We start from the raw sequence: 16,647 nt of genomic DNA on the forward strand, positions 1-16,647 counted from the left end.
TAAAACCTGCCGGAATGTGGGGTCCTGGAGGGGGGGGAAACCGGGTCCTGGAAGGAGGGACAGGGTCCTGCCAGGCTCATCCTCATCCCACCCTGCCTCCCAAAGCCAGCCCAGGGCTATTTTCAGAACAATTGCTTGGCCAAGCTTCAAAAATGTCTTGGGTTTGGAGGAGAGCTGAGTCTGGAAGCTGTCAGCCAGGGGTGAGCCTGGGGAGGTGCCAGAGTGGGCACTGGGAGGGTGACCCAGGGCCAGGGTGGCAGAGCCGGGGCCAGGCTGAGAGGTCCAGAGCCAGGGTGGCAGTGCCAGAGCCAGGCTGAGAGGTCCAGAGCCAGGCTGGCAGTGCCAAAGCCAGGCTGAGAGGTCCAGAGCCAGGGTGGCAGTGCCAAAGCCAGGGTGAGAGGGCCAGTACCAGGGTGGCAGTGCCACAGCCAGGCTGAGAGGGCCAGGGCCAGGGTGGCAGTGCCAAAGCCAGGCTGAGAGATCCAGAGCCAGGGTGGCAGTACCAAAGCCAGGCTGAGAGATCCAGAGCCAGGGTGGCAGTGCCAGAGCCAGGCTGAGAGGTCCAGGGCCAGGGTGGCAGTGCCAAAGCCAGGCTGAGAGATCCAGAGCCAGGGTGGCAGTGCCAGAGCCAGGCTGAGAGGTCCAGGGCCAGGGTGGCAGTACCAAAGCCAGGCTGAGAGATCCAGAGCCAGGGTGGCAGTGCCAAAGCCAGGCTGAGAGGTCCAGGGCCAGGGTGGCAGTGCCAAAGCCAGGCTGAGAGGGCCAGGGCCAGGGTGGCAGTACCAAAGCCAGGCTGAGAGGGCCAGGACCAGGGCAGAGCTGGGCTGGATGAAGCTCCAGCTGCTCCACGCTGCAGGAACCATCCTGGGGCTGCAAACTGCATCCCTCGGGAAGGCGAAACCACCAGGCAGGCTGTGCCCCAGCTGTGGGTAGGCACCAGGCTGGCTGCTGGGCACAAGGATTTCTTCAGCACCTTTCTTCTCCTCCCTCTCTCCTTCTGAATCCCAAATTGCCCACTTGCTTCTTTGGCCCCAGGGAAGCAGCCCAGGCTCCTGGGCGCTGCCCAAGGCGGACGTGTGGGTCGTGCCCTACCTGCCACTCTCCACCTCAGGCTCCTTCCTTTGCACCCAGTGGGTGCTGATGGGTGAACCCCAGTTCACCCCCGAGTCTGTGCCACCCTGGTTTTATTGACTGCTGGCAGGGCACGGAGAGGAGCAGGGAAGGGCAAGGCTTGGTGCCGGGGAGGCAGCGGCGGCTGGGCAGGTGCCAGGGCTGTTGGGGATTATGGTGGTTAAAATATAACCTCGTGGCAGTGCCACCTCTGGCCCCCGGGCTCCAGTGTCCTCCCAGCCCTGCTGTGGGCTGGCAGAGGTCCCCAAGGGGAGTGTGCCCCAGCGCTGGGTGGCACCAAGGTGGTGGTGTGGCCGGGGGCTGCTGTGTGGCATCTTCACCCTGCAGAGAGCCAAACTCGGGGCTGCTGCTGGGGGCTGCTGGCAGTGCTGCTGGGGCAGGACTGTGTGTGGCATCTCTGCCAGCTGCCTGACCTCTGGCTGCTCTTCCCCAGGGATCCCCAGTGGCTGTGGAGCTGGAGAGCCCCCGGGAGCCTGGCAGCCTCCCCACCCCTCGGCGCACGGTGAGCAGGGGGCTTGGGGAGCTGGTGGCAGGGGTTGGGTCAGGGTGGGGAGGGAGGTGGCTGGGCTGGTGGTGCCTGGGGAGAGATGATGGAGTTGTTTTGGTTGGAAGAGACCTCTCAGCTCATGGAGGCCAAGCCTTACCCCAGCCCTGCCAGGGCACCACTGAACCCTCAGCACCACATCTCCAGGGCTTTGAAAGCCCTCCAGGGATGGGGACTGCACCACTGCCCTGGGCAGCCTGGGGCAGGTTTGGACAACCCTCAAGGGGCAGAAATTGTTCCTCATGGCCAACCTGAACCTGCCCTGGGGCAACTTGAGGCTGTTTCCTCTTGTCCTGTCCCTTGTCACAAGGGAGAAGAGCCCACCCCCCACCTGACTCCAGTCTCCTCTCAGGGAGCTGTAGAGAGCACTGAGGTCTCCCCTCAGCCTCCTTTGCTCCAGGCTCAACCCCCTCCAGCTCCCTCAGCTGCTCCTCCCCAGCCCTGTTCTCCAGACCCTTCCCCAGCTTGGTTGCTCTTTGGCTGTCAGGTCCCCCCTGGGGGTGCTCACAGCACAAAGCTCTGTGCTCCCCACCCCCAGCCTGGGGCTCCCCTGGAAGCAGTCAGCCCTGCTGGGCCCTGCTGGCTCTGCTGAAGCTGATGGCAGCTGTGTGGCTTCTCTTCCAGCACCCCTGAGACACCATGATGCCCATGCCAGCCCTGCAGGGCCGCTGCCTGCTCCTGCTTCTCTTCCTTTCCTCCTGCCCACGGGTGGAGGGCACCTGGGGTGGCACAGGACCACAGCTCTCTGCAGCCTCCTTCCTGCAGGACCTCCTCCAGCGCTACGGAGAGAGCCAAAGCCTGAGCCTGAAGCAGCTCAAGGCTCTGCTCAACCACCTGGACGTGGGAGTGGGACGTGCCAACAGCTCCCAGCACCGCCTCAACCTCTCCAGGGTAAGGCAGGAGCCCTGCAGACCCCCCCCTGCCCCACTGGCAATGCCTCTTGGCAGAGCTGGGGGTCTCATGGCACCTCCTGCTCTCTCCCCCCTGCAGTGCTTCAGCTCCGCCGAGCTCTTCGCCATCCACAACCTGAGCCAGGGCTCTGCCCTGGGGCACAGCGAGTTCAAGGAGTTCTGCCCTACCATCCTGCAGCAGCTGGAGTCAGGGGCCTGTGCCTCTGAGAACCTGGAGAATGAGGAGAATGAGCAGACAGAGGAGACCAGGCCCAGCTCAGCTGAAGGTGAGCAAGGAGCCAGGGTGGGGACGAGCACTGCACGGAGCTTGGGCATGTGGAGCACCCCCAGGACCAACCAACTCCCTTTCCCAGCTCCAGGGCAGAGATGGGAGGAGGCAGCTGATGGTTTTGCCCCAGGAGGCTTTGTGCCTGCCACTGTCCTTTTGTCCCACTGGCACACACTGCAGGTTGGGCATCCCAGATCTCTGGGGTGGCTGGATGATGATGATGATGATGCTGGGACCTTTGCTGTGTGTCCCTGTGCCTGGCAAAGGGCTGAATTGGCAGCTTGCACAGAAGCACAGAATGGGTTGGGTTGGAAGGGACCTCAAAGCTCATCCAGTTCCAGCCCCCTGCCATGGGCAGGGACACTTCCTACCAGCCCAGCTTGCTCAAGGCCTCATCCAGCCTGGCCTTGAACACCTCCAGGTAAGGAGTATCCACAGCCTCCCTGGGCAACCTGTGCCAGTGTCTCCCCACCCTCACTGGGAAGACTTTCTTCCTCATCTCCAGCCTCCATCTCCCCTCCTTGAGCTTCAATCCATTCCACCTCATCCTATCACAAGGATCTGCTGGCCTCCAGGATGCTTAAATGAGCTTCCACACATCCACATCCTGATGATTCCCCAAGCCGTGGATCAGCTGCCCTGAGCCCAGCACTGGGCTGGGGAAACCCAGTTCCAAGTCAGCTGGTGGCTTCCTTCCCAGAGCTGTAGAATGCCAGGTTGGAGGAGTCCCCAGGGACCATCTGCTCCAACTTTCAGGCCCAGCCTTGGGGTCAAGCCTTCCTGCTTGCCCTGCAACACAACTGCGGGTTTGTGTCACAGCTGAAGCAGCTGGAGGCAGGGAGAGATGCTGCAGTGTGGGAGGGTCTAAAGCCAGAGCCAACCTTTTCCAACCTGCCTGGAGCTGGGATTTTGTGATCTGTCCCTCCCCCCTGCACTGGGAGCCTCAGCAGGGTCTGGCCCTTTGTTTCTTCTCACAGAACCACAGATTGGGTTGGGTTGGTAAAAGCTCTCTGAGATCATCCAGTCCAATCTTCAACCCAACCCCACCATGGCCCCAGGTGCCATGGCCACAGGTTTCTTGAACCCCTCCAGGGCTGGGGACTCCACCACCTCCCTGGGCAGCCTCTGCCAATCCCTGAGCACTCTTGCAGCAAAGAAATTCTTCCTCATCTCCAACCTAAACCTCCCCTGGGGCAACTTCAGGACATTGCCTCTCCCTTTATCACCTAGGGAGAAGAGAGCAACCCCCAGCTGGCTCCAGCCTCCTTGCAGGGAGCTGTAGAGAGCCAGAATCTCTCCCCTCAGCCTCCTTTGCTCCAGGCTCAGCACCCCCAGCTCCCCCAGCTGCTCTGAGAGAGCTGATGGCAGAGCTCAGCCACAGGAGGTCAAGGGAGGTGATTCTGCCTCTCTCCTCTCCTCTGGGGAGACCTCCCCTGGAGCACTGTGTCCAGCTCTGGGGCCCCCCACACAGGAGGGACCTGGATGAGCTGGAGTGGGGCCAGAGGAGGCCATGAAGCTGATCAGAGGGCTGCAGAACCTCTGCTCTGTGGTCAGGCTGAGAGGATTGGGGCTGCTCAGCCTGGAGAAGAGAAGGCTCCAGGGAGACCTCAGAGCAGCCTGAAGGAGGCTCCAGGAGAGCTGGGGAGGGACTTTTGCCAGGGGCTGGGAGTGCCAGGCTGAGGGCAATGGCTTTGAGCTGGGGGAGGGCTCTCCACAACTCCCTGCAAGGAGGCTGGAGCCAGCTGGGGGTTTAGGTCTCTTCTCCCTTGTGCCAAGGGACGGGACCAGAGGAAATGGCCTCAGGTTGCCCCGGGGCAGGCTGAGGTCGGCCGTGAGGATCAATTTCCTCCTCCCCCCTCTCCTCTTTCCCTCGGGCCGCCGCCCGTCGGGGAAGGCAGGCAGGGGAGCCGCAGCCACTGAACGCAGCTGTTCTCGTTCCACAGTGTGGGGCTTTGGTTTTCTCAGTGTGTCCATGATTAACGTGGCCTCCCTGCTCGGAGTCTTCATCGTCCCGTGTGCCCGGAGGACCTTTTTCAGCCGGGTCCTCACCTTTTTCATCGCGCTCTCCATCGGCACGCTGCTCTCTACCGCGCTCCTCCAGCTCATCCCAGAGGTGTGGTAGAAAGTCCCTGCCTCTCCCCTCCCACCTCCCCAAAGGGCAGCAGCTCCTCTGGGGCCATCCTCTCTCTCTTGGTTGTCTTTTTTTTTGTTGTTATTGTTGTTGTGGCCCCCCCCCCCCCACCCTCCCCCCCCTCTCCCCCCCGAGGCTGAGGGCTTGGCTCCAGGGTCTCTGCAGGGCTTTTTCTCGCCTTCCCCTCCTCCCTCACCTCTCCCCCTGCCCAGGCTCACACAATACACACTGTGAGCACCAGGAAACCCTCTGGAGTGTGCAGGCAGCTTGGAGAGACCAAGTCCTTCAGCTCTGAGGGCTGGGAGGATCGTGGGCAGGGGCCCACGTTCAGAGATCCAGAGAACAGGTTGGGTTGGAAGGGGCCTTCAGGACCACCCAGTTCCAACCCCCTGCCATGGGCAGGGTCCCACATTCAGAGATCTACAGAATGGGTTGGGTTGGAAGGGACCTTAAAGCTCATCCAGTTCCAACCCCCTGCCATGGGCAGGGTCCCACATTGAGAGATCTACAGAATGGGTTGGGTTGGAAGGGACCTTAAAGCTCATCCAGTTCCAACCCCCTGCCATGGCCAGGGACACCTCCCTCCAGCCCTGGTTGCTCAAGGCCTCATCCAGCCTGGCCTTAAACACCTCCAGGGAGGGGACATCCCCGGGCAACTTGTTCTAGTGTCTCCCCAGCCTCACTGGGAAGCTGTTTGCTCCTGCCCCATGGGCTGTGGCTGCTTCCCAAGGGATTTTATCCCTTGGTGGGATGTGCTCCAGGGAGGGAGCATCCCCAGCCTCCCTAGGCAACCTGTACCAGTGCCTCCCCAGCCTCACTGGGAAGAAGCTCTTTGCTCCTGCCCTGTGGGCTGTGGCTGCTTCCCAAGGGTTTTTTATCCCTTGGTGGGATGTGCTCAGCCTTGATTCCTGTAGAGCTGCTCAGCTCTGAGCCCACCAAGGTGCTGAGCCGGATGGAAAGCCCTCTGGTGCTGAGGTGGAGGAATGTCAGAGCACAAAGGACAGCTCCTTGCTGGTGGAAACAAATGGAGTCATGGAATTGCTTGGGCTGGATTAAAGCCTGTGAGATCATCCAGGCCAACCATCAAGCCCACACCACCAGGCCATGTCCTCAAGAGCCACATCTGGATGGGGTTTGAAGTCCTCCAAGCATGGTGGCTCCACCACCTCCCTGCCCAGTCCATTTCCCCCCACACACACACACACAAAGATGAGTATTTTCATTGCCTTTTATTTCCCTCCCTGATTTCCAGGGGCTGTTCCCCCCCACAAAGGGTTGAGGGGGACCTGAGGTTTCCTGGTGCTCTGATGGGAGCGGCAGATACGGCGCCGATTAATTGTCTGCTAATTAAACAGCTCTGGAGTTGAATGGCTGCACCCAGGCTGGACACCTCTGAGCCAGGCTCAGCCCCCTCTGAGCCGGCCTCAGCCCCCTCTGAGCCAGGCTCAGCCCCCTCTGAGCCGGCCTCAGCCCCCTCTGAGCCGGCCTCAGCCCCCTCTGAGCCGGCCTCAGCCCCCTCTGAGCCGGCCTCAGCCACCCCAGCTCCCAGCCAGGTGGCTTCACAGAGTCTTTGTGGCTTCTGGGCTGATGCTGAGCTGGATCCAAGCTTCTCCAATCCATAGAATCCTAGAATCCAGCCTTAAATTCCATGTTTAAGGAGGCTGAGCTGGGTCCAAGCTTCTCCAATCCATAGAATCCAGCCTTAAATTCCATGTTTAAGGAGGCTGAGCTGGGTCCAAGCTTCTCCAATCCATAGAATCCAGCCTCAAATTCCACCTTTCAGGACCATGAGCCGAGGCAGATGTTTCTCCAAGGCTCTTTCTCAACTCCAGAGCTGTGACTTTTATTTGCTGGAGATGAAGCCCAAGTGCCTGAGCCTCCTGCTCTGGCAGGAGCTGAATTGTCTTTGTGTCCTCTCCATCCTCACCACCACTTGGAGCATCCCTGGGCTGCAGGATGAGGATGGAGGGGATGAGATGATCTTGTTGAGGGGTGGGAACCTTGGTGCTCTGTGGCATTGGAAGAGCCTCCTCATGTCCCCACTGAGGGCCTGAGAAGCAGAAGTGGCTCTCAAAACAGCCTGGCTGCCAAAAACTCAGCCTCCACCCCAGAGCTGCTTGCTCCAAGGGAGGACTCCACAGCAAGGAGTCCTCTGATCCTTCCCAGGGTTGGGAAGGATCTTAAGGACCATCCAGTTCCAACCCCCTGCCAGGAGCAGGATCCCAAATTCAGAGCTCCAGAGAATGGGTTGGAAAGGATCTTAAGGACCATCCAGTTCCAACCCCCTGCCAGGAGCAGGATCCCAAATTCAGAGCTCCAGAGAATGGGTTGGAAAGGATCTTAAGGACCATCCAGTTCCAACCCCCTGCCAGGAACAGGATCCCAAATTCAGAGCTCCAGAGAATGGGTTGGGAAAGATCTTAAGGACCATCCAGTTCCAACCCCCTGCCAGGAGCAGGATCCCAAATTCAGAGCTCCAGAGAATGGGTTGGGAAGGATCTTAAGGACCATCCAGTTCCAACCCCCTGCCATGGGGCAGGATCCCAAATTCAGAGCTCCAGAGAATGGGTTGGGAAGGATCTTAAGGACCATCCAGTTCCAACCCCCTGCCATGGGGCAGGATCCCAAATTCAGAGCTCCAGAGAATGGGTTGGGAAGGATCTTAAGGACCATCCAGTTCCAAGCCCCCTGCCATGGGCAGGGACACCTCCCACCACCCCAAGTGCTGTTGCCAAAGCCACCCAGCACCAGGTTCACCCTCTTGAAGTGATGGGAAATGAAGCAGCAATCACTAATGGATGTCCTCTTCTCTCTCTCCCTCCCTCTCCTCTCTCTCTGTCTCTTTCCTCTGGGCGTGGACCCCCCCTCCTCGCCTTGCTGCCCTGCCCCTGCCCTGCTGCCCGGGGTGGGTGGGCCCAGTGTGGGGGTTTGGGCTGCTGTGTGTGACAGTCATCTCGCTCTGCTCGCTGGTGGGAGCCAGCGTGGTGCCCTTCATGAAGAAGACCTTTTACAAGCGGCTGCTCCTCTACTTCATAGCTCTGGCGATTGGAACTCTCTACTCCAACGCCCTCTTCCAGCTCATTCCCGAGGTAGGGTGAGGGCTGCTGGCTCTCTCCTTCGTTTCTCCTCTCCTGGGGGCTGGTTTTTTTTGCCTCTCTCTCTCCCCCTCTGGCGTGGAGAAGGGGAACCGAGAGCGAGCTGCGGAGGCTGGAAGCCCCTCGGGACCGCTCGGAGCTGCTGGCTCAACCTTCTCTGGGCTCAGCCTTCTCTGGAAGGGAAACTCCCCAGGGGAGAGCTTCACAGAAGCACAGAACTGGTTTGCTTTGGGCTTTGTTTTGGGGTTTTTTTTATTGTGGTTGGAAAAGACCTCTAAGGTCATCCAGTCCAGCCAGCAGCCCCACCCCACCCAGGGCCACCAAACCACAGCCCCGGGTGCCAGGGCCACAGGTTTCTTGAGCCCCTCCAGGGCTGGGGACTCCACCACCTCCCTGGGCAGCCTGTGCCAAGCCCTGACCACTGTGGCAGCAAAGAAATTGTTCCTCATCTCCCAGCCTAAACCTCCCCTGGGGCAACTTGAGGAGAGGAAAGGAGAGGAGAGGAAAGGAGAGGAGAGAATGGAATAGATTAGAATAGGAATAGGAATGGAATGGGAATGGGAATGGAATGGGAATGGGAATAGGAATGGAATGGGAACAGGAATTGGAATAGGAATGGAATGGGAATAGGAATGGAATGGGAACGGGAATAGGAATGGAATGGGAACAGGAATTGGAATAGGAATGGAATAGGAATGGAATGGGAACGGGAATAGGAATGGAATGGGAACAGGAATTGGAATAGGAATGGAATAGGAATGGAATGGGAATGGGAATAGGAATGGAATGGGAATGGAATGGGAATGGGAATAGGAATTGGAATAGGAATGGAATGGGAATAGGAATAGGAATGGAATGGGAATAGGAATGGAATAGGAATGGAATGGGAATGGGAATAGGAATGGAATTGGAATAGGAATGGAATGGAATAGAATTAACCAGGTTGGAAAAGACCTTCAAGATCATGGAGGTCATTTCCTCTCCTCCTATCACCTGGTCCTACAGAGGAGACCAACCCCCCACCTCACTGCAACCTCCTCCAGTCTGCTTCAAGCAGAAGGTTTCCAGTGTTTGCCCCTTTCAGCCCCTCAGGCAGGGCATCCCCTTGGGCCAAGGCAGTGGAGATGCTCTAAGCCTGCTTCGTGGCATCCCTGCCCCGTGTTGGGTGCTGGATCCGATGCCCGTGGGGCACAGCTGGCTTGGCTGGGGCAGAGAAGGAGCAGAAAGGTGCAGGAAAGGGTTTTTTGTTCTGAGCTTAGAGAGAGAGAGGTCAGGAAGCAGCAGAGGTGCCCCAGAAGTGCCAGGAGCAGAGGAAGGATGTGACTGGAGGCTGTCCCTGGGGCCTGTCACTTGTCCCCTCTCACCTGCAGGCGTTTGGCTTCAACCCTCAAGAAGATTATTACGTGTCCAAATCTGCTGTGGTCTTTGGGGGCTTCTACCTCTTCTTCTTCACAGAGAAGATCCTGAAGATGCTCCTGAAGCAGAAGGACCAGGTGAGGTTGCCCAAGGTGGGGTGGGAAACAGCAGAGCGGGCAGATGTGGCTGACCCCCATCCTGAATGCCTCCCTGGCCCACAGCATCACCATGGGCACAGCCACTATGGCCCTGAGGCTCTGCCATCCAAGAAGGACCAGGACGAGGGAGTGACTGAGAAGCTGCAGAACGGGGACATGGACCACATGATCCCCCCCAGAGCCAGTGAGCTGGAGTGCAAGAGCCCCCCTGGGGATGAGAAGGTTGTGGTTGGCTCCCTCTCTGTCCAGGTGAGTGAGGTCCCCCCCTCAGCCTCCTTTTCTCCAGGCTCAACACCCCCCAGCTCCCCCAGCTGCTCCTCCCCAGCCCTGTTCTCCAGACCCTTCCCCAGCTTCCTTGCCCTTCTCTGGCCCTGCTCCAGCTCCTCAGTGTCCTCCTTGGAGTGAGGAGCCCAAAACTGAGCCCAGCACTCAAGCTGTGGCCTCAGCAGTGCCCAGCCCAGGGGCACCATCCCTGCCCTGCTCCTGCTGGCTACAGCATTGCTGCTCCAGGCCAGGCTGGTGGTGCCCTTCATGGCTATCTGGGCACCCCCCTGGCTTATATTCAGCTGCTGTCAACCAACACCCCCAGCTCCTTCTCTGTTTCCAGCCACTCTGCCCCAACCTTGGAGCCTTCCTGGGGTTGTTTGTGCCCCAAGCACAGGCCCCCAGCCCTTGGCCTTGGTGAAGCTCATCCCATCAATCCCAGATCCCCCCCGTGGAGCCAACCCTCCAGCAGATCATCGCTCCCACCTTGTGTGGGCAGAAGGGGGGAGTGGGGGGAGCAGGACAGCCCTCTTTGGACCAGGTGGGTGCTGACCCCCTGCTCCTGGGGTGCTGTGGCAGGACCTCCAGGCCTCCCAGAGCGCCTGCTACTGGCTGAAGGAGGTTCGCTACTCGGACATCGGGACCCTGGCCTGGATGATCACCCTCAGCGACGGCCTCCACAACTTCATCGACGGCTTGGCCATCGGGGCCTCCTTCACTGTCTCTGTCTTCCAAGGCATCAGCACCTCGGTGGCCATCCTCTGTGAGGAGTTCCCCCACGAGCTGGGTGAGCCCCAGAGGCAGGGCAGGGGGTTGGAAGGGACCCGAAAGGCCATCCAGGTGCACAAAACCACGGGGAAGGGTTCCTGGAGTCATAGGTGTATGGATTCAGGGACAGGGTTGGGTTGGAAGGGACCTGAAAGGCCATCTAGATCCATGAGTCCATGGGGAAGGGTTCCTAGAGTCATAGATGTATGGATTCATGGACTGGTTTGGGCTGGAAGGGACCTGAAAGGCCATCTAGATCCATGAGACCATGGGGAAGGGTTCCTGGAGTCATAGACATGTAGATTCATGGACAGGGTTGGGCTGGAAGGGACCTGAAAGGCCATTTAGATCCATGAGTCCATGGGGAAGGGTTCCTGGAGTCATAGACATGTAGATTCATGGACAGGGTTGGGCTGGAAGGGACCTGAAAGGCCATCTAGATCCATGAATACTTGAGGAAGGGTTCCTAGAGTCATAGACATGTAGATTCATGGACAGGGTTGGGCTGGAAGGGACCTGAAAGGCCATCTAGATCCATGAGACCACGGGGAAGGGTTCCTGGAGTCATAGACATGTAGATTCATGGACAGGGTTGGGCTGGAAGGGACCTGAAAGGCCATCTAGATCCATGAATCCTTGGGGAAGGGTTCCTAGAGTCATAGACATGTAGATTCATGGACAGGTTTGGGTTGGAAGGGACCTGAAAGGCCATCTAGATCCATGAGACCATGAGGAAGGGTTCCTAGAGTCATAGACATGTAGATTCATGGACTGGTTTGGGCTGGAAGGGACCTGAAAGGCCATCTAGATCCATGAGTCCATGGGGAAGGGTTCCTGGAGTCATAGACACGTAGATTCATGGACAGGGTTGGGCTGGAAGGGACCTGAAAGGCCATCTAGATCCATGAATACTTGAGGAAGGGTTCCTGGAGTCATAGACATGTAGATTCATGGACAGGGTTGGGCTGGAAGGGACCTGAAAGGCCATCTAGATCCATGAATCCTTGGGGGAGGGTTCCTAGACGCCTTAAAAGGTTTGGGTTGGAAGGGACCTCAAAGCTCATGCAGCCCCAAGCCCCTGCCATGGGCAGGGACACCTCCCCACAGCCCAGGCTGCTTAAGGCCTGATCCAACCTTCCCTTGAACACCTCCAGGGAGAGGACCTCCACAACCTCCCTGGGCAGCCTGTGCCAGAGCTCAGGGCTCTGCCCCTCTTTGGGTGTAACCCTGAGGCTCTCCTTGGTGCTCCTCTCTGTTTGTCAAGAGAAAGGCAACTGTGGGGTGGCGGCAGCAGGGAGGGATGGTGGTGGGGAAGGCATGGCTGGAGATGACACTGAGTAATCCCAGCTCTAAAAATACTGAGGTAATGTGATGGTGGAGAGTTAAATTTAGCTGCAGACATCTGAAGAAGGGAGGGGGGGGAGGAAAAAGCCAAACAAAACCCAACCCAACCTAACAGCTCAGTGGTTTGGGACAGGGCAGGCTGGCAGCAGGCTGGGGTGGAAGGGCCAAAGTCCCTGGGCTGGCAGGCAGCTGGAGTGGGCAGTGCTGGGTGGCAGTGGGCAGGGGGGTGCCCACCCTTGGCTGTGGGTGAGAGGAGATCAAAATAGGCAGCTTGGTGCTGTCCCAGTGCTGCTGGCTGCTCCTTCCTCATCCTTCCTGTGCTCTTCCCTTGGTCACCCTGTCCAGTGGCAGTCCCCTCCCTCCTCATCCTCCCTGTGCTCTTCCCTTGGTCACCCTGTCCAGTGGCAGTCCCCTCCCTCCTCAGCCTCCCTATGCTCTTCCCTTGGTCACCCTACTAAGTGGCAGCCTCCTCCCTCCTCATCCTCCTCCCTCCTCATCCTCCTCCCTCCTCATCCTCCTCCCTCCTCATCCTCCTCCCTCCTCATCCTCCTCCCTCCTCATCCTCCTCCCTCCTCATCCTCCTCCCTCCTCATCCTCCTCCCTCCTTCATCCTCCTCCCTCCTCATCCTCCTCCCTCCTCATCCTCCTCCCTCCTCATCCTCCTTCATCCTCCTCCCTCCTCATCCTCCTCCCTCCTCATCCTCCTCCCTCCTCATCCTCCTCCCTCCTCATCCTCCTCCCTCCTCATCCTCCTCCCTCCTCATCCTCCTCCCTCCTCATCCTCCTCCCTCCTCATCCTCCTCCCTCCTCATCCTCCTCCCTCCTCATCCTCTCCTCTTCTCATGATCACCCTTCCCAGTAGCAGCCTCCTTCCTTCTCATCCTCCTCCCTCCTCCTCCTGCCTGTGCTCTTCTCCTGGTCCCCCTGCCCTGTGGCAGCCTGCTCCCTGCTGATGGTGCCTGTGCTCTGCTGCCAGGGGACTTTGTGATCCTGCTGAACGCCGGCATGACCATCCGCCAGGCTCTCTTCTTCAACTTCATCTCTGCCTGCTGCTGCTACCTGGGCCTGGCCTTTGGCATCGTGGCTGGCAGCCACTTCTCTGCCAACTGGATCTTTGCCCTGGCTGGGGGCATGTTCCTCTACATCGCCCTGGCTGACATGGTGAGTGATGGGGTCAGGGGTTGGGCTGGCTTGGAAGAGGCCTTCAAGATCATTCAGTCCAAGCCTTGGCCCAGCACTGCCAGGGCACCACCAAACCCTGGCCCTCAGCACCACAGCTCCAGGGCTTTGAAAGCCCTCCAGGCATGGGGACTGCACCACTGCCCTGGGCAGCCTGGGCCAGGCCTTGACAACCCTCAAAGGGAAAGAGTTGTTCCTCATGGCCAACCTGAACCTGCCTGGGGCAACCTGAGGCCATTTCCTCTGGTCCCGTCCCTTGGCACAAGGGAGAAGAGACCTAACCCCCAGCTGGCTCCAGCCTCCTTGCAGGGAGTTGTGGAGAGCCCTCCCCCAGCTCAAAGCCATTGCCCTCAGCCTGGCACTCCCAGCCCCTGGCAAAAGTCCCCCCCCAGCTCTCCTGGAGCCTCCTTCAGGCTGCTCTGAGGTCTCCCTGCAGCCCTCTGATCAGCTTCATGGCCTCCTCTGACCCCATTCCAGCTCATCCAGGTCCCTCTTGTGTGGGGGGCCCCAGAGCTGGACACAGTGCTCCAGGGGAGGTCTCCCCAGAGGAGAGGAGAGAGGCAGAATCACCTCCCTCGACCTCCTGTGGCTGAGCTCTGCCATCAGCTCTCTCAGAGCAGCTGGGGGAGCTGGGGGTGCTGAGCCTGGAGCAAAGGAGGCTGAGGGGAGAGCTTCTGGCTCTGTACAGCTCCCTGCAAGGAGGCTGGAGCCAGCTGGGGGTTGCTCTCTTCTCCCTAGGGGATAAAGGGAGAGGCAATGTCCTGAAGTTGTGCCAGGGGAGGTTTAGGTTGGAGATGAGGAACAATCTCTTTGCTGCAAGGGTGGTGAGGGCTTGGCAGAGGCTGCCCAGGGAGGTGGTGGAGTCCCCAGCCCCGGAGGCATTCCAGAAACCTGTGGCCGTGGCACTTGGGGCCATGGTTTGGGGGGGGGGGGGGGTGGGCACAGTGGTGCTGGGTTGCTGCTTGGGTTGGGTGATCTTGGGGGGCCTTTTCCCAACCCCTTGTGTGCCTGTGGCAGTTCCCTGAGATGAACGAGGTGAGCCGGGAGGACGAGCAGAACGGCAGCGCCCTCATCACCTTCGGCATCCAGAACGCAGGGCTGCTGACAGGCTTCACCATCATGGTGCTGCTCACCATGTACTCTGGCCAGATCCAGATCGGCTAGGACCCAGCCTGGCTCCCAGCCCTGCTCCAGCTGGCTCCACTGGGGTGCTTTGTTTTCTGGGGGGAGGGGGGGGAGGGCTATTTCTGGCTTTGGGGCTTTCGTTTTCCTTTCCTTTCCCCGCTGCGAGCGTCCGACGGTACCCGTGCCGGCACGAAGGAGCTCTTCCAGAGACTTCCTTCCCTTCTGGTTTAAAGGTTGAGGGGGCAACCTCAGCTTTAAGACTGAACTGAGCAGAGGACCTCTTTCCAAGTCTCACATCCCTCCTCTCCTCGCATCTCCCGGGAAGGATGGAGCTGGGAGGCGGGAACCTCCTCCAGCCGCGCCGGAGCGATGCGCTGGGACGCGGCCTCCTCCTCCTGACCCCTTGGGTGTGGTGGGCAAAGACCAGGAGAGACCCTTCCTGGATTCCTGAAGTCCTTGGAGCTGTGCTCTCCAAGCATGGAGAGGTACCAAAGAAGAGGAAGCCTGGCTCATGGTGTGAGCATCACCCCTGGTGTCTTCAGGAAGGCCTCTCTGCGGGCGGCCGGAGCCGCAGCCCTTTGGGCAGGCTCGAGGAGCACAGCTCACGGCTTGAGCGTCAGCCTTGGTGTCTTCACAAACATCTCTGGAGCCACAGCTGGGCTTGTTCCCTTGGGCAGCCTGGACAATGCCCTGAGAAGTGCAGGGTGAAGAGAGGCTTTGTGGGTGTGGGTTTGGGTTTGAAAGCACATTCTGGGTGTCACCGCTCGGAGCAGAGGACACCAAAGCGCACCCGGCCCGGGGCAGAGCGACCCAGGGGCGGCGTGGGGAGAAGGTGAGGAGGGTGTCCTGACCTCCCTTAGGTCCCTGCTGCTGGATGAGGAGGGGGGAACCACCCCCCCACACACACACACCACCACCTTTCTCCTTCTGTGAGGGCAGTCTTGTGGTGATGCTGCTGAGAAGGGCACCAGAGCAGCGTGGGCAAGGGCAGAGCTGGCACAGCAAGCCCCAGCCAGGAGCTGGTGGCCAAGCTGGGTGGTCAAGCTGGATGACCAAGGTGTGGGTGGTCAAGCTGGATGACCAAAGTGTGGGTGGTCAAGCTGGATGACCAAGGTGTGGGTGGTCAAGCTGGATGACCAAAGTGTGGGTGGTCAAGCTGGATGACCAAGGTGTGGGTGGCCAAGGTGGATGCTCAAGCTGGGTGACCAAGCTGTGGGTGGCCAAGCTGGGTGACCAAGTTCACGCTGCCACTTGGGGGAACAGACACCAGAGTCTGAGCTCTGCTGCTGCTGAGGTTCAGGGAGGGGGGGAGGAGGGGGTGTGGGGGGAGGGAGTTGTTTTTAACCAAACCAAGAGACTGTGAAGCTCTTCAGGTTGCTGAATGTCTCCAGCCTGGGGGAGCAGCCAGAGAAGGGTGTGAGCAGGCAGCTGCCAGCTCTGCTCCCCTGATTCACTAGGTGAATTGACCTCTTATCATATTGATAGTGTTGCCCACCCCACCCCTGTCACTTGAGGTTCCCTTGCACCCCCTTCTCCTCTCCCCAAAACCTTAAGCCTGCACCCAGGGGTTGGGGGCTTGGTGGCCACGCTGACCACCAGCAGCTCAGCCTGGTGGCTGGGGCTGGAGGAGTGGCAGAGGTGGCTTTGGGAGGTGCTTTGGTGGCAGGGGCAGGGTGGTGTCTGCCGTGGCTCCCCACCTGTGATGGGGTGGTGGCCATCCTGCCACCTCAGCTGGATGCTGTTCAGCTCCAGGGGCTGGAGCTGAGCTTGCCCACTCCTGTCCACACACACACACAGAGGTGGAGGCTGCACCAGGGACTTCTGCCTGTGCCAAGAGGGACAAGTGACCCTCAGCACCACCCAGGAGTGGTGTCCCCTGCTTTGATTCCTCACTGTAGTTCCTAACTTGCCTTAGGTCCCATGTTCCTCTTAGACTCCTAACAGCTGGCACTGAGTCCCTAGGTCTCTGCCTGTTGGCACTGCCAATACCCTCATGGATCAGCAGCCCTACTCTGGGTGGCTTTGGCTAAGCCAGGCATTGACTTTGTCCCCGTGGCACCCAGGAGGTTGTTGGCTTTGTCCTCAACCCAGAAGGTTAAATGTCAGCACTCTGAGGAGCAGGGAGCCTTCCTGGGAACACCTCTCCACCCAGAAGGGTGCTTGATGCCAGTGGTGATGCCTCCCAGGAGAGATGGGCTCAGCATGTGGTGGATGGGCATCATGAAGTCCCTCTTCCCTCTGTGGCTGGTCTGTGGGACAGAACCACCTTGAAGCAGCCTGCTGTGTCCTGGCTTGGGCACCCAGCCACCTCTGTAGCACCTGGTGCTGCTTAATTGCTCAGGGAAGTGGTGCTGGAAATTCCTTTTCCCTGCT

The 16,647-nt window shown here is 59.4% G+C and overlaps 1 protein-coding gene across 2 annotated transcripts; it reads left to right on the forward strand.

Annotated features, from left to right (window-relative positions):
- Positions 1-2,304: 2,304 nt before the first annotated feature.
- On the forward strand, positions 2,305-14,366 carry SLC39A14 (solute carrier family 39 member 14). 2 transcript variants are annotated; one of them, XM_054175216.1, is made up of 8 exons: positions 2,305-2,566; positions 2,666-2,852; positions 4,798-4,967; positions 9,451-9,573; positions 9,658-9,843; positions 10,438-10,645; positions 12,947-13,131; positions 14,167-14,366. In XM_054175216.1, the coding sequence occupies exons 1-8, from the start codon at positions 2,315-2,317 to the stop codon at positions 14,311-14,313; spliced, it is 1,458 nt and encodes a 485-aa protein (XP_054031191.1). In that variant the 5' UTR covers positions 2,305-2,314; the 3' UTR covers positions 14,314-14,366. The 2 variants fall into 2 exon arrangements, with proteins under 2 accessions (XP_054031191.1, XP_054031190.1); XM_054175215.1 differs by lacking the exon at positions 4,798-4,967 and adding an exon at positions 7,905-8,074.
- Positions 14,367-16,647: the final 2,281 nt, after the last annotated feature.

Source organism: Dryobates pubescens, chromosome 31, assembly GCF_014839835.1.
Source record: "Dryobates pubescens isolate bDryPub1 chromosome 31, bDryPub1.pri, whole genome shotgun sequence".
Taxonomy (NCBI): domain Eukaryota; kingdom Metazoa; phylum Chordata; class Aves; order Piciformes; family Picidae; genus Dryobates; species Dryobates pubescens.

Coding starts and splice junctions, on each gene's coding strand:
- SLC39A14 (XM_054175216.1), top strand. CDS start 2,315: ATGATGCCCATGCCAGCCCTGCAGGGCCGCTGCCTGCTCCTGCTTCTC. Junction 10,646..12,946: donor GGAGTTCCCCCACGAGCTGG/GTGAGCCCCAGA, acceptor CTCTGCTGCCAG/GGGACTTTGTGATCCTGCTG. Junction 13,132..14,166: donor ACATCGCCCTGGCTGACATG/GTGAGTGATGGG, acceptor TGCCTGTGGCAG/TTCCCTGAGATGAACGAGGT.